At 37.3% G+C, this 21,803-nt stretch overlaps 1 protein-coding gene across 12 annotated transcripts in view; it reads right to left on the bottom strand.

Moving 5' to 3' along the window:
- Window positions 1–949: 949 nt before the first annotated feature.
- The window catches only part of NPAS3 (neuronal PAS domain protein 3), a 597,093-nt gene continuing 576,239 nt past the window's right edge, over window positions 950–21,803 (bottom strand). For all 12 annotated transcript variants that reach the window (XM_068192942.1, XM_068192941.1, XM_068192939.1 and 9 more), the window contains 3 exons: window positions 11,302–11,449; window positions 8,063–8,178; window positions 950–5,231 (listed from right to left, as the gene is read on the bottom strand). In XM_068192942.1, coding sequence (XP_068049043.1) covers window positions 3,922–5,231; window positions 8,063–8,178; window positions 11,302–11,449 — 1,574 coding nt within the window. In that variant the 3' untranslated portion in view covers window positions 950–3,921. The remainder of the gene's footprint in view (window positions 5,232–8,062; window positions 8,179–11,301; window positions 11,450–21,803) is intronic.

The raw sequence follows: 21,803 nt of genomic DNA on the forward strand, positions 1-21,803 counted from the left end.
CAGGGGGTGAGAAGGCTTCCACTCCCCTCCTGTCCCTCCCCCAGCCCATCCTCTGCACATGCAGGAGCAGCCACAGGGTCAGCACACAGCAATGGGTACCTGGGGAGGCATCTCCTGTGCCTTAGCTTCTCCCTGCTTTTCACTGCAGACACAAAAAACACTTGACCTGGGCCTTTCTGTACCCAGAATTTATGCAAGGTTGCTCCCTTTTTAAGGCCAGCCACTGTGTGTGGGTTTCTGTGTAATCAAAAGTGTATTTGAATTTTTTCCCCCTTTCATTTGTGGGACCAAGGCTTTTTGCCTTGTCAGTTCTGCACTGGCAAATGTTTCTGTCCTCAGTTGGTAAGGCAGAATGTCTAGCAGCATGACACCAGCTACTTACAGGTCGCCACTCTGGGGAAAGAAAGTACACATTTAAAAGAATCAGCAGCCTAGGTAGGATATAATGTGACTGAAGACTTTCACTGTAACATTGTGGAGTACAAAAATGAAAATATAAAGTGCATTTTAAATGATTAATGTACAAAAGCTGACCTCTTCCAGTGTGCATTAATCAAGGAAAAAATGCACACTTTCTATAGTGGTTAATGTTGCAGGTTCATTATTCAGCTTTGATAATGTGCATAAAAATGCTCAATATGACAATGAGTTGGGGTAGCTGAGAATTTAGAATGGTGGCAAGTTTGTTGTAGTATTTGGATTAGCATTCTTAACCTACATCTTGACAGCTTCCTTTCTTCATTTCACAAGTGTTAATAAAATCTTGCTTTTTCCTCTTTCATTTTTGGTTATTTTTTTCTTGTATTTTAGTTATTTTCTTTTTTTTTTCTTTTTCTTTTTTTTTTTTTTTTTTTTTTTTACAAAATGATTAAAAAATACCTGCTCAAACAAATACTACCAGCATTCATTAGTCAGGATGGTTATATGTAAAAGAAATGATGCCAGATAGTAACAAATCCAAGAGAAGTTTATTATGAAAATGGCACCTGCGGGATGAAAAAAAATTAAGTTACATAAAGACAACCATGTATGACATGTATGAGAGTCTACAAAAGTATAAAAAGAACCCTGTTGTAAATGAAGTATGTACATTTCTGATTTGCAGCATTATCAATGATCAATGAAAAAAATGTTTCAAATAAGCCAGGCACTCAAGAAGTTAGATTCGGTTAGCTTAACACAAAATAAATGTACCATAGCTGTCACTTTTTAACATTTTAATTTTTTTTATATTGTAGAGTTGGTAACACTGCTAAGATTTATACGAACAGAATCCCTTTCCCCATTATTCAGCTACTTGGCACCAGTCTCCTCATAAAAGATTTCATATATTTGTACAAGAAATAGTTAAAAACACAGACACAGTCTTCACAGGTAATGAAGTTTTTTTTTCATTTTGTAATTTTAAACACTATGGATTTAGACAGCAGCTGTGATTATCTGTTAGTTTAAATCACCAGAAATCATTTTGACACAACACAGAAACATTTATAAAAAAAACCCAGAACAACAACAGCTATCTAGCTGTTCTTTGTAGCTGATAGGTGCAGTCCTTTGATTGTTCCATAGCTAGAGCAGAGCTTCCAAAATTAAACTTTGAATTTCCCAATCAGCTTTCTCGCCTTTTTCAGACCTACATAAATCCTTCCCACGGAACATTTAAAAGCTCATTAATTAAATTTCTAGCATCCAATTCCTTTTTTTGCTATCACTCCTCTGTGGCTTGGACCTGCTTCTCAAATTCAAAGCTACCGTAGAAATTGACTCAACGCAGTGAGTGATCAAAAATTCGAAGGACAGTTGAGTTAATACATTAGCATTGCACATGTAAGCGAATATATATGACAATTCTAAGCTCAGTTTCCTTTTTAAACAATGCCAGTTGACCTTTGAAAGAATTTCCTATCTCACTGGTAATTGCTCTACATATTGCTCTGCCAGCCTACCTAGGAGAAAACCAAAGAAATGCACCCTCTGCTTACAGTTCGAGCACAAGGACTCTGGGAATGTTAACAACTGAGGCTATATGGCGTCAATTTGCTTAATATATCTGAGCATTACTCTGTAGTGCATTGTGGGGTACACTGGAAGAGTAAGTCATACCCAGAATTCCTCTGTGGGAAAAATGGCTCCATTAACCTTGAGCTAGTTAAGAGTCTTTTATCTCTGAGAGTGAAGAAGAGAGAACGAGAGAGCGAGAGAAAGAGAGACGGGAAACGTGTGGAGGAGGAGGGGAGAAAGGAAGGGGGAGAGAGAGGTTTGAGAATACACAACAGCAAAGCAACAGCAGAAATTAAAAGGTATACAGACAGTGGAAGCAGCATAAGGTGACATTACAGAGGAAGGCCACCACACAAAAACCACTAACCCCCAAGAATCACTGGTTCACTAGGACTGCAGGAATGGGACTTTACCACTCCGGACTAGAGATAAAGCACAGAGAAGACAAAGGACAAAACAACTACATTAGCTTAGTATATACTGCATATAGTAACACACATTGAAACTGCAATGGGACTGACAGCCAAGGACACTTACACATTGTACACATTACAGTTCTCACATCTGTTATTAGATGCCTTAACAAACAGCTGCCAAAGATGGAGTGGAAGAAGAATTTATATTTGACAGTCATTTGGAGTGTTTGACACTACACTGTGATTTCTGGCAACAAAGACAAAATAGGAGATTTCTTTTCATTTACTTTATGTGCAGTTTTCAGTTGTAGTTATCTATTTCAAGCTTATTAACCCATCCTTTAGTTTTAAAACATATTGGTTTCAACACTAGAAATAAAGCAAAAGAAAACAACAAAAAATACCCAAATCAAAGAACAAAAAGAAATTTACAACCTTCCCTCTATAATATTAAATGAAAAACAAAATAAAACATGTTAAATAGTTCTTCTGTTTTTTTTTTTACTCTGAAGTGTTATTTGATGTTGTAAAATTAGCCTCAGTTACACTGAGAAAAAAATAAAGCAAAACAATATGCACCTAAGAAACTGCTCCTCGCGTCAATTAAATTGAGTTTTTTGTTTTTAAGCTCTTTTTGAAAAAGGCTTCCTGACCCATTTAAATTTGATGTGAGGCTATGCTTGTTAGTTTGGAGGTAACAAATTTTAAGTCCTGCAGCAAATGTTAATGAGGGCTTTTGTCTTAACTAACCAAGGAGACTGCAGCACCCCACTATAAACCAGTACGGAACACATTCTTTCCAAAAAACCCAGCCCACAAGCTGCATATTGTATGAAGACATTACAGATTAATAAATGATAGCACCATGGTTTTAGAAATTAAGTTAAAGTTTCTGTAATTAACATTTAGTCCAACTTTTTAACATTCTAGTCACAGGCCAGAAATTAACTTTTTAAACCCAAATTATTTTATGTGCAAGTAAGAAAATCTTAACCATAAAAAGAGAATTAAACTCTGCATAAAATTCTAAAATACTATCCCCTATTTTAAAGGAATTAGGAACAAAACCCCCTTTTCATTTGACTTAGTCAAACAGGGCACATTGTTTATGCTTGTCTCTTTTAATCTTGATCATATCAAGATAATTTTGAAGTAAAACCAATGGTTGTCACTTTAAAATCTCTTTACCACAACACTGAGTATTCTATGGCAGAGGCATACACATATTAAAGGCATCTTAATAAAGATGCAAAGGAAAAAACACACATCTTAGAAGAAGACAAAATGCAGGCAACTGGTACTTCGACTCTCTGAAGGCAAAAATAAAAAAATATCTTTACATTAAAGAATAAGTCAAGTTAAAGAGAAAGGGAATGAAATGGGGACCATCATATTGAGATAATAAGCTGACCTGCTCAAATTCAAAGTGCTAGAATTAAAGGTCTAAATTAAAACATAGTCTATGCCTCAGAGTATAACACTGAACACAGTATGTGGTCATATTTCAATCCTCTTTCCGTTCCAGAGTCTGTGTAGTGTGAATGCCATTGCTGTACACAGGAAATGGAAGAGTGGAAAAAAGTCCTTCGGCAGTTGTGAACACATTCCCTGCAGGCATTTGGGTCAGACTGGCCCCGCTCACAGCACTTCCAAATGGTCCCGACATGTTGAGTCGGTGAACATGGTGGTAGAGCATTTCCATCGGCGTTTTAGGATCCAGCCCAAAGCTGGGGCTGTTAACATCAACAAAGTTAACAGCGTGGGTGTTGGGGAGGAGGTTGCCCTGCATGGCTAAAGTAACTTCAGCTGGAGCATACCGAATAGTGCCAGTGGTGTAGACCCTCTGAGCAGCAGTGCTGGTCGCAGCAAGGGTTCCTGTTACCCTGTGAACCAAAGGAAGCACCACATTGCCTGCTTGTAACCTCTGAAGGGCTTCCAGATCCCCAGTGTACAACAAAGAGTTGGACGCTGTGGGACCTCCTGGATGTTTGTCCCTTGGAGATGCTGAAAGAGGGGGTGACAAAGGGTCAGAGGACACTGGAGCCAAGGCCGAGTTGGATGAGGTGCTGAACTGAGTTTTACGGCTGGCAGTATTTTCAGTCCCTGGGGGGGTGAGAACAGAGTCTGGAATGGAGACATGTAAACTACTGCTGGCTTGGGGGGAAGGGAAGTGCTCGGAGCTGGGGGGCTTGGTCATACTGTAGGGTGATTCATTCCTTGAGATTTCCCTGTTGGGTGGGTAATTCCAAATACTGCTATCATTATCAAAATTGATAGGTTCTGAGATTTCTGTTTTAATTTTGAGCACTGAGGCACTGTTTGGTGACGAGAGCAGCTGGGGCTGGTCCACCAAAGCTGAGTCAAGTCCATTTGGACTTGAGGTGCTTGACAGCCTTCTCCGGGTCATGCTGCCTCCCTTTTGCTTTTTTCTCCTCTTCTTCCTCTTCTGATGTTTGCTGGAAGACTGGGCATTTACTTCACCTGCACTGTCTGAGTCCTTGGCACTGTCAGAGGTCAGTGATTCACAGTTCTGCAACCGCAAGTCTGACTCACTCTCAACATAGCGCTCCACCTTGATCTGCATAGAGCCAAGAGTGCCAAAACTGTCCTCAGGGGCCTTTTGATTCTCGAAGTCTGAGTTTTCAAAGCTGTCATCACTGTCCCTGCTGTCCTGGTTGCTGGAGCTGTTCCCATCCTCATTACAGTTCATTTCATTATCTGACTGATTTCCTGACTTTTTCCTGTCAGATTCGGGGTCTTCACTGTTTTCTGACTGGTTTCCTTTCTCATCTGACTTTGAGTTCTCATTGTCCTCTGGAGCAAAATGAAAGTGAAACAAAGAATTAGCAATAGGAACATAATATTATAATCCAAGTCCAGATTTCTACCTACCAATGAGATTGGATTTGCTTTAACTTTTTTTTTTTTTTTTTTTTTTTTTTTTTTTTTTTTTTTTTTTTTTTTTTTTTTTGCAAAAGACGTTTTCTTCTGTAGAGCTGCATGGATTTTTTTTTTTCCAGTACTGTGTTGGGAGAGTTTTGATCACCATGAATGTCTCTGACTAAGGACTGTTAATGCACTTGAAGCCTATGCTATATGGCTGCACCTCGATTGAGGGGGCCTTCTCATCTGCTCACTGGACAAGAATCATGATGACAGCTCTGAGCACAGTGGCATTGTAGCTGTGCCATCCAAAGAGGAGTCAGTGAACAATCCCATTTTCACTGTAATGTTCTGGTGATTGTTCTTTCACATCCATGCTCTCCTACAGTGGGTAGGCATCCATGTATAGCACTATTTACTAATGCAGATTCTAGTAATCTCATCTCATTTTCCTCTGACCATTGCCACTTTTGAAGTGGCATAAAGTCTCTGGCTGCAGCGGAATTACTGCTGATTTCCTCCCATGTGAGAGGAGAAGCAACTTGTGTATAAATATGAATGAATAAATAAACCAGTTAAAATGAATGAACAAACCAATTTATTGTTAAAACAATTTTACTATGTTGCTAGATTGTCTTCTTATATTCTCCTGAAGGAAAACAGGTATAAAAAATACAGAAAAAAGAATCAGCCAATGAACTAAATTCTTGATTGATCCAAATCATCTAAAGACCATTGAAAATAGCACAGCTACAGCACTGAGAAGCTGTCACTCTTCCTGCCTGAATTCATTTAATTATAATTCTAATATGGGTGAGATAAACACTCTAGCCCACTAGACTCGGAGAGACAAAGCAGCTTTGAGACTGAATATGCTACATTATCGCACTATATTTGAAAGGGTAAAAAAGGTCTCAGGAAACCCCGTCCTTTACAGACCAGCCAGAAATCTTTTGTTGCCTAATAAAAGACGTTTTTCACTCATCAGAGCCAAGTACTACCCTTTTCAAGATCCTTGCTTTAGGTGGAGAGGGGAAGGATTGGTCTGCCTCTAAAGATATTGGTTACTTCTGGAGCTATGTCAATACCAAACTATTTCCCAGAAGTGCTGAAGGTGAGTTTGACAGGACAGCTGCCTGAGCATTCAGGACACTGCACTTTGCAAGTCACTTAGTGGGACTTTTGCTTGTCTGCAGCATCAGAGAGACCCTTCCTTTTGAAAAATAAAACCTATAGGAAAAAAGTAGCAGCTGTAAACCCCTAAGTCTCATCCAGCTTTTTGTTCCACCTAGGACTGAATTTGTCCTACAATTTTTTGTTCCTTTTTTTGAAGATGCTTACTTTTAAGGCTATGGTTTCTAGCTGGGGAAGAGTGGTCTTAGAGTGAGGTGGTCTGAAGCTACATAATATTTGCCTGGCATGATATCCTAGCTTGAACTGAACTTGCTGGTTTCATCTAAAATACTGTTTCAAATTCAGGTCATTCAGCATTTCCATTTAATTCCTTTGTAGTAAACAAGCCCCTGTGTCTTCTGTCTTCCAAGACCCCCAGACATCTCCTTCAGAGTAGTAAATATCTGTGCACCTTTGGAATGCTGTCTTGCTCTGCATCAGCTTTAGAATTCATGAACGTACATTTATTTCTCATGTGCTCACCTGGAGAAACTTCCAGTGCATGTGGGAAATGCAAACTGTTCTCCACATATGTGTTATTTGGCTATTTAGGAACAAGACAGCATAAAGGAAGCACTGGGAATGGATGAAGAAATTCCCAATGACAGTGGTCAGTAAGCCTGTACATTGACTTAAACCTAGCTGTCAAAACAGAACAAATAAAAGCAAAAGATGAAAGAGAACAGCCATATAATTAATATAGTATAATATAATATAAGCCTGATCCTCTTCTTGCTTTTTCTTGATTTATATCACAGTGATCCATTTTCTTTAGAGTGTTTTTGGTAGTTATCATAGACATGAGAGAAAAATCATCTGTCCGTCCATCCATCCATCCATCCATCCATCCTACATAGAACAGCTGAGTAACATCTTTACTTCTTGGGCTACAGGAAAACACACTTCTTTCAAGGCCAGATGATTTGCACCTATGCCTAGGTAACCACTGTTAAAACTAACAGGGAATGTGTGAACCATCTGTGCACTGGACCATCTGTAGGACTAATTTACACATAGAACTTGAGAAGTACACTCAGCTTTTAAAAAACAGATGAAGTCCCAGACTTAAAGAGCTTAGAAACAAGTTCTTGAACCCACACATTTTAATTAAATATAACTTTTAACTCAAGAAAACTCTCAAATTTTTCAAACTTTACTGCCCCCTAGTGAGACTCTTGAAGAATGTATTCATAGAGGTTTAGGAGTCATAAAGATTGACAGTGGAGACCTCTCTGTAGAATGTCTGCCTACTTTGGAAAGAGAAGAACTTGAATTTTATCCAGTAGTTGCAATCCCAAGTCCCCTGCACAAGGCACAATACCTGAAGCACAGCTGGGAAATAAAATATTTAGTTTGGTGCTATTTAGTTTGGTAGGCAAGAATGCATGAAGAAAGTGAAGAGAAATTCTGAGGAAATAAAAATGCTAAGGTCATGAAAAGATTTTGCTAGTGTTTTTCAATTTAATTTTATATGATTTTTTTTTGTCTAATGGAACAATACTTGAGAAGTAAAAGCAACTGGAAAGCTGACCATGTGGCTTTCATGATATGAACCTCTTGTGTGTGTAAAGGCACACCATGTGTTTTACCTGAGTTGTCCTTTGAGTCCGATTCAGAGTCAGAGGTCTCCGAGGATTCTGAGGTTTTCTCTGGCAGATGAGGAAGTTGTGCAATATCCATTGGAGTGTCCTTATACTCTGGGTTACTGAAGAGGATACAGCAAATATAAACACAATTGGATGATTTCCAGTTTCATGATTTTTCCCTCTTTTCATATTAAAGTTCAGGAACAAAGAACAGGAAGAATAGCAGAGTAAACACAGAAACACATATTTTTGGCTTCAGAGCTTCACAGCAGGAATTTTGTGAAAGTTTATTTTAATACTGCAGTCAAATACTTTTATTGACCAGGTACTAAACCTTGTTTGATTCTAGTGAAGTTTTAGAGCTATCAAAGCATCCTTGCTGAAGTGGGACATCATGGCATGTGTGATATCTAGCAGTAAAGCTACATTGTAATCATCCAACAAGAAAATAACTTGATTTTGATCCCATTACTGTGTCTGGGAAGACAGAGAGAGTATTTTAACTCTTCTAATCTGTTTCTCTCCCACTGGCAATGTCTATTAGAGTTATCTCTGTAGAAATGTTCTCTATCAACCTTGCCATAGTCCTTTCAATACCTATTTTTCTCAATATTCCTGTTTTCCACATTTTAATCAAGCATATCATACATGAAGTTATTAAGGTGCTCATCTAGGGCTAAAGAAGTGACCACTGCTCCAAAGAATCTGGCCAAAAATTAGATAAAATAAGTTACATATTTTTAAACACTGCACACATACATCCACATCAGCAAGAAACAAAAAACAACCTCTCTAACTATGTGACAGATGCACATGTGCATGTTAAGATGCATATGTTAGGGATAAAGAACTGTCAACACACCCATTATAATCATATCTTCATCTGCTCATGTGGTACTCACCTGTGACTTGTTAGCAAGGAACATGACTGCAATCTAAAAAAGCTACACTGCCAGAGAAATGGAAAAAACTCCTACAACACTAAGCTTTTGCCTGCCTTGTACCTTTTAAAATGTGTTCCTTTCTGAAATGCAGGGGAACAGACATAGCTAAACATAAGTGGTAGAGAATATTAAAAATAACAAAATCTTTAATAATTTTTGAATAGGTGAGCATTTCCATGCAGTTCAAATTCAAGCCTGGTAAAACAGAAAATCCACAGTCCAGTCCTGCATAGAACGAAACGAGGCAGCACTGGGGGTGCCTGACACACTATCACAATGACAGTATGCTCATATTCAGCCTCTTAGAGTGTACTGTGAAAACTCAAGAGTTCACACAGTTCACATTGAGATGCCATGTTACAATTATCATCTTCATGGCTTTGTCCTGACAAAGTCACTTTATTCTGTTGCATCCCAGGGCAGTCCCCAAATTTGCCCCCTCCAAGCAAAAGATGTTTGAGGGCTTTCACACTGCGAATAACAAGTTGCTAGAACAAGAACAGCATTAATCCTCCCTGTCACTATAATTAGTCTATCCTTTTACAGACAGCTGAATCATACTTTCTAATGCATGGAAATGTATACAGACCAGTACTCCTGCTAAGAGTAGACCTAATTATGCCTTAGTCTGTTATGAAAATATTATTTGGACATTTGGATCTTTTGTGAATTCCAGCTCAAGGATAAATCTAAATTAAAAATACACTTTCAGTGAAGATGCTAATATTTTGTTCTCTCTGGGAAGAGACCTGGGGAAGACCACACTGCCTTTTTTCTTTTTTTTTTTTTTTTTTTTTTCCTGTTAGGTATATTCTGCTTGTTGAGAAAATTATTTTGTGGGATGTTTGTGGACTAGGTTCACCTATTGTCTGGAAAGCAGCAAAGGGGACAGCATGTTCAGGCAGCTGTTCATAATTCTTATGGATGACTTTTACAGCTAGAACTGCAAATATGAGAACATTTCTGGGCATTTTGCAGCCCTGTTAAGGACTGGGGCAGTGAATCTCTACTTCCAGTTCAGAATTGTCAGCCTTTGTTGGACCTCTTGAAATGCTACGTTCTGCCTCACACTTGCAAAAAAAAAAAGACAAAAAAATTGCAGGATAAGGATATATTCTGAAAAGTCTGTGCTCAATCATGTCAGGCAAAAAAATTGCAAGTCCCAGTGAAAACCCCACTGCCATGCAAGGCTTCCCACAGTACCCCTTCAATGCTCTCCTTCCAAGGAAAGATTGCTTCCTTCCCTTCCCAAAAAGGGGAATCAAAAGCATTTCAACATGCAAGTTTAGGCAGGCACAGTCTCTTCAGGGGTTGCTGGACTTGGCATAATAAGTCACAATCTAACCCCTAGACATCACTTTGAACTCTCATGGCATCAAAGGGAATGTAACAAACCATGACAAGCAACTTAAAAGGAGAACAGGCCAGAAAATGACAATTGCATTTCATGACAATCTCAAGGTTTCAAATTTTATTTGTTTGTTTGTTCTGCTTTGGAATGAAACAGAAAATCTCCCAATCTTATTGAACATTTTCACAAAACAGAATGTGTTGAAAGGTATTTTCAGATGAGAAAGGTCAGGTTTATAATTCACTGTCTCTCAGTGACTGTTAGTTTTCCCTTGAGCTCTGAAACCAGTCCTTTAAAAATACTTTGGTAAAACAGAATTTCTCAGGGAACAGCCTTTCGTTCAAGCCCTTACTACTATTTCTATTTAAAATAGTTCTAATAGCTTAAAATAGTTGTTTATAGTACTTTTATTTTTAAATCCTATGTTGCATTTTTCAGTGTGAATATTATCTGATGCTTATAGGAACAACATAGTAGTTTGAGCCTTTTCGTCCTGAGAAAGTTCCTCTCTCTGGAGTCAACTGGCAAATGCCTTTCAGAGATAACTTTTTTTTTGCCATACCAGCAGATTGCTTCTCTGCATTTTTAATATCCAAATAAAACAGTGCCAAACACTTCACACCAGATTTTATAACACAGCTACTGAAAGTTGGTGTGGATAATTTTTATCTTTGAGCTCACATTGAGTAAATTTCAGGGCATGCAATAAAACAGTGGAGGGTTTATTTCAAGACTGAGGCAGCATAATAATTCAGGAATATTCTCATGTGCAGAGATACGACAGATGCCTCAATAACTATAACAAAATGGCATGGCTTTTGATGAGGACTATATGAAAAGTTCTTAACTTTCTCTAGCAGGCTGTTGTTTTTTCCCTAGACCTCTCACTGACAGAGACAAGCAACAGAGACAGCAGTTGAAGTGAGAGAAGTGACTGGGACACCTACCTAAGGAGGTAATTGACCCAAATGATATTCTTCTCACTTGCGTTCTTGGCGTTGACAGCTATGGTTGCACTAGATTGTATCCAGATATAACCTCCGTTCTTCTGCATCCAGCGGTAATACTTTGTTACACACTGACCCTTATTCAGCACTGACAGGAAAATACAAACAGAATACAAGCAAGATAGAGTACATGTTAGAATTGTGGTAAAATGACCTTCATTGTACAACGTGACACAAGTATAAGCAGAAGATACTTGGCTTCCTGTGGATTTAATGGCAGTGAGATGACAAACAGGATCTGAAGTTCAGTATAACTAGCCACACATTTTACAAGTTTTAAAGTATAATTTTCATCTGCTTTTGGAAACTCTAGTGGAAGAAGAAAAGTAAAAAAACCCTACAGATCTCTATGGTTCTTGGAATACTTATTGCTGTGTGGACATTTCCAATGCACTCAATGTCAAACTGTAAAAAAAGAAAAGGAAAAAAAGAGGCAAATTTGTATGTGATTTATTCATAGCTCCTAGGTAGACCTCTTTGAGATTCTGGATATTTGAAAGGTTTGGGAAGATACTCTACCCCTGCTGCTTTGATCATTTCTCCTCATTGCAGGCAATATCAACCACTGAACTTATACATCTGTTTCTTTGATCTTGTCAAACAGAATTTACAGTTCTTAGATGAACCAAATCTCCACTGGTCAGTGGAGGAAAAGTCTTTTGGAGAATTTACTTTCTACCAGAGCAAAGTAAATCCACCAACAGGCTGAGAAAGAGGCCTAAGGGAGGCACAGAATGGCTTGGTTAGAGCCAGAGAGTGACAGCTCTCTCTGATGCTTGAAATATGCTAAGAAACAGAAAGAAGTAAAAGCAATCAGTAATGCGAAACGGTGCTGTTAGATGCTCACAGCAAGACGGCTTAAAAATACAGATGTTTAAAGTAATACTTCAGCCAAAATATTGCCAAGTTGAAACGGATTTGTTTTGTATCTGATTCTTCCGTGTCAGGAGAAGGGAATGAAAGGCAAATCTTGCAGTGGAAGGTAGCAGAACGCTTTCATAAAACCCGTAAACTACACAAAATCGAGGCGCGGCTGGCGCTGGATCCCTTTCCCTCCCTGCATTCCTCACCCTTCCCACAAAGCTTCCTGCACTAGAGGGCAGTGTGCCTTCACATTCGCCGCCTGCTTTTGTCATGTCCTTGTCTCCGTCTGCTAAAATGAAAAACCTCTAACTGCTGTAATAAATTTGGCTAAATTAGCTGCTAAATGGTTATCTCAAGTAATATGTATTTGCATTAATCATCTTGCTCTAAACCAGAACAAGCCAGAGTCCTAAAGACGTAGTAAATTCATATTGTCCATTTAATTATGGCTAATAAGTGCTTCATATACAATAGTTTCATGAAGTACGTTTTCTTTTTTTTTCTTATTTTCCTTTTGTTTTGTTTTTTTTTCTTTTTTCTTTTTTTTCTTTTTTTTTTTTTTTTTTCTTTTTTTGTGTAGAGAGAAAAGAAAAAAGTCACTTTGGAAAAGGATAAGTATTTAAGGCAGTAAAAGTTCCTACCATAAATGTGACAAATGACACTTTGGAGCTTTCAAGTTAACCAAGTGTCTGTACCCCCAATTATATTATACATGTGAATGTATCTATATCTAAATCTGTGTACAGCAGATATCTACAGAAAAAGATGTTTACAAAGGCAGCCATACAAACAGTGATGTTTCCTTACCTTGGAGGTATCCCCCAATCCCCACTGCAATCTTTCAACTACTAGAGAAAAACATGCATGTAAAATAGTGCCATGTAAAGTGAATGTGATGTGCAAGTTATGTTCAGCTCTAATATAAACAAATATTTGTATCTGTGTCTTATTGTTTTTCAGCAGCCTCTAGTGAACAAAGTTTGTTTCTAGCAGACATCAATATTTCCCTAAATTTTTACTTTTGCATTTCAAGCTCTAAATATTCTACTATGATAATTCATTGTCTTCAAAACCTCATTATACAGCAGAATAAAGATAAAACTTGAACTGACTACACAGCATTTCTGTCAAACCAATGTTGTAAGCCACTTTAGAAAACAATCTCACATAAATTAGCCCAACTTTATCAGTTATGAAGAATGAGGGAAGAAAAGCATTGCTGTAAGTTTTGATTATGGTAGGCATTTCCATTTCAGTAAAACAGGACATTCAAAATACTCTGCTTACAGCTGAGTGTAAAACTGATGTGCTCACAAGTGTGGAGTGATACTATCTCTCTTTTGGAAACATGAATACCCACAGTTGCGTGCAGGAACTGGTAAAATCCATCTGCACTTGTACCTAGTAAATACACTATTGTCTTCCTAGGAACAGTTTTTATCTAAGGGGTTTACCATGCTACACAGATGCCAAAGGACAACTGTCCACATACACATTGAAAATCAAAGTACCAGGTGAGTCACTAGCCAGTGACTGAAGGGTACACTGCAGTTATTCATAGTGACAGTCATAAGGTCCCAGATTCTCCAGCTCTTTTGGTCATCCTAGACAATTCCTTCATCCTTCAGTAACTTATATATTGGTTTTTACATCACTGGAAAAGTCTGTGTCATGGACTGAACAGAGCATTCATTTCAGAACTATGGAAAAGAGGAAAAGATGCCTGCTTTCTTAGGAATGAGAATTCCATGCATCAGAGCTATATACAACCCATCTACTCTCAGAGTTCAGGCTCCCAAGTACAAAGAATACATCCAAAGAATGTCTGAAATACTGTATTAAAAATGAACTTTCCGTGAAGTTCATCTGCCTGCAAATTCCCACTCTATTTTTGGCCAGCTTAGATATATTACCAGATACACAGAATTTTCCTTGCTGCATCTGTCTAAAGCACATTTCATATAAGAGATTTGTGGCCCATGCTCTAAAGGAAGTCCCATGATTCAATATAAAAATTCTCTCAATAAAGAGATTCTTCAGCAGGCAAGCTGTACTGTGCTGCTAAATCTGGTTGTTACCTCCTGTGAGAGTGCACTAGGCACCCCCAACTCAGTTCTGAAAATTCCCAGTATACTTTGGAAAGAGATTTTTAAATGTGATGAAAGAAAATGATAATGAAAAAAATTTGAATTGTTTTCTAATTTACAGTATTGTTTAACTGCTGGCATTGCCAACCTGCAACTTAGAAATTATATGAGAATTTTGAGGCAAAAAAAAGCAATTAGAAGGAGGCAAGAGGGAGGGAATTTTATCCAGTTTATTGGTAACTAGTTTTACTGAGTAAAGCCCAGTTTTAAAGATCTTCAATTTTCAGGTATGGAGAATCCATTAATGAAGTTCCTGATTTTGAGAAGAAATGAAAGCAAAGGATCACTCCACTCCAAACTCTGATTGTGAAGATATGTTTTCTAACTAGCAACAGATCATGCATTTCAGTTTAGCATAAACTGAGTGTAAATGTAATGCCATGAAGATTACATCCTGACTTTTCAGGATGTTTTGTTTTCAGGCAAATCCCTCACTCACTGAGCAGTGCAAATCATTTTATATTTCTATTTGTGTTACACATGTACCCAGTATGGCAGACAAGGTGAGACTAGTGACCAGATTAGTGGCATGGTGCATGTGACGGGATTAAGCAGGATTGGGTTATATAATTTTATATATATACACACACACATAAAGACAGACATATACACAAACCCTTTAATCAAAGAGACTACCTGAGGGTTAATGTTTTAAAATTGGTGACCTTTATGTCAGCTGCACAGATATATTCCCTAAAATGGTGGATGGTAAACCTGATTAAAATTTGCTGAAATGTTACCTAGTTCCTCAATTTGAATTCAGTGGTTGGCATGCAAGAAGTGCACAGTATGTCATGCTAAGAAATAAAAAAACCCTCACTTATTTCTCAAAGTATGAATATATTGCTGTGTACACAGTTCCCAACAGAGGGATTTCAGTTTTCCTTGGTAGCTTTGTGCACAGCAATATTCTTGTAGCGGTGGAATGAAGGAGGGGGAAAAAGAAGAAACAGTCAGTGTTCTTTGCAGGAACCTATTTCTGTTAGAAAATTAAAATAAATCAGTACAAGTTTGTCTTCAGAAATATGGTTACAAATAGAAAAAGAACATAGTTTCTTCCTGTAAGGCTGTTCCGAGAAATCAAAGCCAAAGCTTCTAAATAGTGAGTTGTGTTTTAAAAGAAGGAAGTAGCTTAATTCAGTTTGAAGAGGAGATGAAGAAATTGTGTATCAAAAGCAGTCTTTTAGCAAAGTCTCTTACAAAAGGACATTTTACTCATGTGCATATGCATTTAAAAGCTACACTATATTGCGTATTCAGGTAAGTATTGAGTAAATAGGAAATGATGAGATCATCTTACATATTCACACAGCTTCACAAAGAGGTTCTTTATAATTGGTGAAAATATTGAGGTTACATCTGCTGTGCTATTCACCCTTCTCCTTGAAATACCTTTATCAATGACTGGATGGTAGTACTCTCATGGTAAACTTATAAGAATATTTTTAATTTACTGCATGAGGATGAAATTGCCATACTTAATACTACAGTCGGATACTTAGCTGCAGCCACAAGTACTCTTTCTACATTCACAAAACTGGCAGGCGAAACATGAAAAGGAATACTGACTCTTTAATCTCCACTTCTCCACCTAAGGCCCAAGGCAAGCTGACAGGGTAACTTCGTTCTGGAAACAGAGGGGTTTTTATTTTTTTAATTCTGGATTACTTTTTCTTCTGCTTTTGAAAACTGTGGGCTATAGGGGAATGAACCTGGCATAGACTTAAAACAAGAACAAGTTTCTTTATCTGAAAAGTTACAGTCCTTGATGCTTACAGGAAGGTCATTTTCAAAACCCACAGGAAAAATAGCATCACAGCCAGAAAGAGTGCATTAAGTGCCTTATTTGCCTGTAACACATACAGTTGTCCATTTATAATGGCTTTGAGGATCAAGTGAATCTTTGATGTTGTAAGGACTTTCCTATAGATTTTGCAATTAGTGAGCTGGATGTTTAAAATAGTGGGTACCCATAAATTGGATTTTAGCAATGAAAAATATTTAGCAATGTTAAATGATGCTTGCTACAGAATTGCTATCCTATGATAGCAATTGCTATCCTAATTGCTATCAGATGATAGGAGACCTGTAGACATTTGGTGAGGAATCATATGTCAGCTACGTAATTCTCCACAAACAGCTCTATTTTGGATCTACTATATGAGGTAGAGTGAGGAGGAGGAAGGGACTTAAGCCTGGACAGTGTGCAAATGCATTGTCTACCTAGTGTGCCAAAAGCAAGGCCTTCAGAGCAGATTGCTTGGTAAAGAATGCCACCTTCCCATCACAAGAGTCCCTGTGGGCAATGCTCTACTTCTCTTCATTGCACACAGTTCCTTACCAGCCCTGTCTGACTTACTGTATCTCAACAGAGTTCTTCTAAAGCAAATTCCAAAGATGAGAACTGTTTTAAGAAAATACTGGTTTGGTGAGGCTTCAGAAAGCCACATTTTATTCACAGCATATGCCAGTAGAAAGCCCTGAGTGCTGGACAGAGAACATCTTTAGTACAGGGTAGAAAGCAATCTATCGTGTCAATACCATTGACAGACCTGGCTGCTACTGTGATATGAATATCAGAGAGTAATAGTTGCAGGTTTATAAACATAAATTCATATTTTCCTACCATAAGCAGGAAGTAGCAGATCAGGTTCATGAAAGAAAACTGTACCTCACTGATATTCAAACTCCCACCTAGCTTCTTCATTCACCGGGGTATTCTTTTAAGCATCTACAGTCACTCTAAAAATGCTAAGTATGGCAATCGATACATTGCTTACTTTGCAATCTGAAATACTGTTTAATCTTCCAGTGTAGGGATGTTACACACATAAATACGTGATAAATCAGGCAAAATTAAGTATCAACCACCTTGCAGAAAAAAAATAAAGAGCCTTAATCAAGCATTTAGAAAAATTTGAAATCTTAAAAATGTTTGAAAACTAGGCAATACTTTTCCTGCCTCTTTGCAGAAAAGCAAATGTTAAAAGCGGTCTGAGTCAAACTGTTAAAAAATGTGAATTCGTATTAGGATCAAAGTTTGTAACTTGCCAAATACAGTGAGGAAGGCCTTGCATGCTGCATGTGAAAATTATCTCAGATTACGACCAGGAAGATGTTTTGTTAAAAATCAATTCTATGTTATCAGTTTACATGACATCAGTTCACAGTAGAAGTGCAAATTTATTAAACCAAGCAAAGACACAAAAAATAGTGTTTCCCAGCACTATGGAAATCATCATCTCCTACTTGAACAACAGAGGCACTTTTCTTCCCCCCTTCTTTTCGTGATTATTATAATATACCATTTTCCCACAGCCCAATGTTTGAAATGGCAACTTTATAATTATGCATTCCATGAATATTAACAAGACTATATAATTCTAGGTAAAATGTTTATTTCAAAATGTTATGTAGGTATTGATCAAATGGAAAGCAATGTATTGCTAGAGGCATTATTCAATGGAAGCTTATGGCATGCATATTAGAAAACTGTTCTGTGGTTTCTATAGATAAAATTGATGTAAGTAAATGATATAAGTTTATTTTATGACATACTGGATTGAAAAATGAGCAATAGATTTTTCTACCTAGGATTCTCTAGGCTTTCTTCTCTCTTTCTTAACTTTTTTTTCCCCTCATGATTTGTCTCTCTCCCCATGACTTCAATCCTGTCATAAAGTGATTTTCTTCTGTTAATATTGAAATGGTCGTTTAGAAACCCAAGCCTGCTTTGAACACCAACTTCAGACAGAACTTCCATTATCATTAATGAACTCTCTGTTCAAACTGTAGGGGAAAATGAAGTCCCAGATCCAAATTTTGCCCTTAGCTACTAAAACTCAACATCAGAGGAGAAATTTGGCCTTGCTTGCTCAAGAAACTGAAATCTGTCCTCCATCTCTCCACTAACATTAATGTCCACCATATGACAACCTATGTAAGATTAATGATTTTAGAATATAACCCTTTCCATGACAGATGTATCTGCAGACTATACATAACTACATCTCCCAAAACCAGGAAAAGAGACTGAAGATTCACGGAAGCAGATTGGCAGCAATATTAATTTTATCTTTGAGTTACCTAGGTTAAAGATGGCCTGTTTCAAGGGACAGGATTCCTTTAAACATACTTTCATTTCTGGGATAAGAGTCCCTGTTTGTGTGCTTGGGCTGAGTGAAATGAGTGATTTCCTCAAGCTGATCTCTAGAGAAAAGGCATCCAGAGCACAGTGTCATGGTGGTATGGCACAAGTGAATGTTCAAACTCCCTCTAACCATCACAGAGATGCATCACCATCTCACATCTGACAGCAGATGCTTTTGAAACATACTGTCCTTTTATACCAGACGGCTTGTAAAAAGTAAAAAAACCCCAAAGATTTTCACCTTTGTCCACAGGCTTTAACAAGATAGCTTATTGCTAACAAACAAAACAAAACAAAACAAAACAAAACACCCAAAAACAAACCCCCAAAAAACCCTCAAAAAACCCCCACAAAACAAAAACAAACCCTAACAAAAATTTGTAAAATAAAAATAGAAGAACTTTGGAATAATTATGCACTTTATGATCTCAGAAGCAATACTTAGCAACATATGGACATTGAGTTAAAAGGTTGAGGTGTTTTGAATGACATTCCAAAGGACTGAGGCAAAGTCCTGTACCAGCCCACACACTTTATAGGTTATCAGGCATCAAAACCAACATGGACCCACTACATGACACATGGATGGCAAAGCCTCAGGTGATTTATGCAGGTTCTTTCAAATGAGTGTTAATAAGACCTACTGCCACACATTTGATATGTGCTACTGTTTTCCTATCCTTACAGCCTTGAAAACTGTCTCCCTTAGACATACAAGGTCAGCAGTGCAGACCTTTGAAAAAGAAAAAGAAGAGAAATAGACCACATCACTAACAGGTTTCTAAAATCCTGGAAAAGTCTGCAACAGTTCCATCATACCTTCATAGTGACATTTTAGGATGGGGTATTTCACAGCCTAGTAAACTTCAAGCAAAATCCTTAATCCATCCTTGGATTTACAGTGGGGCAACACACTTTCTGATTTAGACTACAAGGTGATGGAAACTTCTGATCTTGGTAATCTTGGAGAGAACCTCAATGATAAAGGCCGAAAGATATGTGACTGAAGTACTTCTGTCCTTTTTAAAAATGGCATACATTTACATCCTCTAGCAAAAAGCACAAAAATAGCTTAGTAGACAGAATGAAGGTGGAGCTGCTGGATGTGTACAATAACGTCCCTTATTCCCATGGCTTTGCTATTTAACATATGCTTCTGCAGTTTATCACAAGAATAATGTCAGAATCTAAATTCCTTTTTGGGGTTGGAAATTTTGAGCACAAAAAAATTTTAAAAAGACCCCAGAAAATTATTAACAGAGAATCTGAAAAACACAGAGATTACTAGCAGAAGTCAGAGCACAACCTTCACTCTATAACTCCTTATAGGATGTATTTATACAGCTGGTAGTATGTACACTTCTAAGGTCAAAATAGGAGATTTTGGGTGCAAATTTCAACTAACTATGAGCTATGGAAGACACAATTGAAAGCCTACAAACTGAAATGGAATGTACTAAATCAGTATTGGATTAGATTTATTTTGAAGATGAAATAGCATCAAACAGCATCAGGAATTAAGTTAAAGGGTTATTGATGCAAATAATATCTGAGGCATCTTTCAGAATAACTGGTTATTGCTAAGCTACAGAAGGCAAAATTCTGCAACTAGGTTTAGCAGCTAATGATTTAAATAGCCTAAAGATTAATCTTTGTTGAGTTTTCTGACTTGTTTACTATCCCAAAGATTGGATTCTCCTGATAAACACTTATCTACTTTACATACAGAAAACATTTGTCCAATAGAAAAAAAATTGCATTTGAAAAACTGAGGCACAAAATATTACAAAGATTGGAAATTTCTTGGGATTAAAAATTATTTCTGAGGATTTTTATGGTTAATGGATAATTAAACCACCAAATATTACAATAGTAACAACTGTCCTCCACACACAAAATTATAAGCATCACCTATCAAGAAATGAGCCAGCCATGAGTTAATAGTGTATAAAACAAAGGTACAAGGCACACATAATTGCATACTGCAGACTGTTTTTCCCCTTCTTCTAAAGTACTTGGCTTTGTTCAAAAAAACAGACAAAGAAATAAGGCCAGACAAGGCTATCTCATGTAACCCAAAGAAGAATTTGCAGGAGCAAACACAACATCTTCAGGATTTCAAAGCAGGGCTAAAAGACATGACAATACACACTCTAGGGTAGTAACCTTAAGATTCATTAGGACTAAGAAATAAACATTAGGCATGTGCTAAAACCAAAGTCCATGATCCTTTTTTGCCTCATATGAAAATAAAAATTATTTTCTTTACATGCTTCCATTTCTTCCAGTTTCTTATTTACTGTTCCTCATCTTTCTGTATCACCACCAGCTCCAGCCAAAAGGACTAAAGGGTGCCAGTGTCCAATACAGAAATCTTTGCAGGACTATACTATGGACACAGAGAAAGATTGTGCAGGTAGTCAGACCAGCACTTCTGCAATACTTTGAAAACAACATACACTAGGCTGTCATCAGGGTGTCAGTTGGGCTTAGTTTAAGAAATAGCTAAAGCCTGACATTCTATCAGCCTAATTTAGAATCAATCTTGCTTTCCAGTGATGATAATAAACTTGTACAAACATGAGATTCATTTGTATATTTTAGCATTTTATTTCAGTCCTGGAATGTAAAACCTGACATTGGAATCAGCTTGATTTTTTGGTTATTGAAGATATTAAGCACTACAAGAACATTGAAATTTCGATCTGATTAGGATAAAAATTCCTCAGGATCAAAACACTTCTTTTTTTCCCCCTACAGTTTTGCTAATTGTGAGCTACTTGACATTGCAGAGTTATTCCACAGCATGATAGCAAAATATGTGAAGTATTTTACTGTTAGAAATTATCAACTCATTCTATTTGTTTTTCATGTGTTTGAGGTTATTAAGAGAATAAAAAATTATAACTGATGTGCATAAGTTAAAAGGGTTAGTTCAACTACAGCTGGTAGGCTAAACCACTAAGCAATATTTTGTAGAGCAATAGATTTTTTCTACTGAACATACATAAAAGAAATCATGAATATATAACTGATTTAAAAGCAGACTGAGGGGGTAATATTCCTTGAAAAATAGGGGAGCCATGAAAAAGGTGAATGTGGGATAGTTTATTTTCAGAAAGACTGGATTATTCTAACCACTGAAAACCAGATAAAGTAGATGAGAGTGAGTGCTACCAAACATACTCATCAGAGACCTTTGCTTTATGGGAAATGAACTGCCCTGGCTTACTGTTCCTGAGGAATTGTATTTCTTATAGCTGTAAATCAAATCCTGAAGA

This window comes from Anomalospiza imberbis, chromosome 6 (genome assembly GCF_031753505.1).
Source record: "Anomalospiza imberbis isolate Cuckoo-Finch-1a 21T00152 chromosome 6, ASM3175350v1, whole genome shotgun sequence".
NCBI lineage: Eukaryota > Metazoa > Chordata > Aves > Passeriformes > Viduidae > Anomalospiza > Anomalospiza imberbis.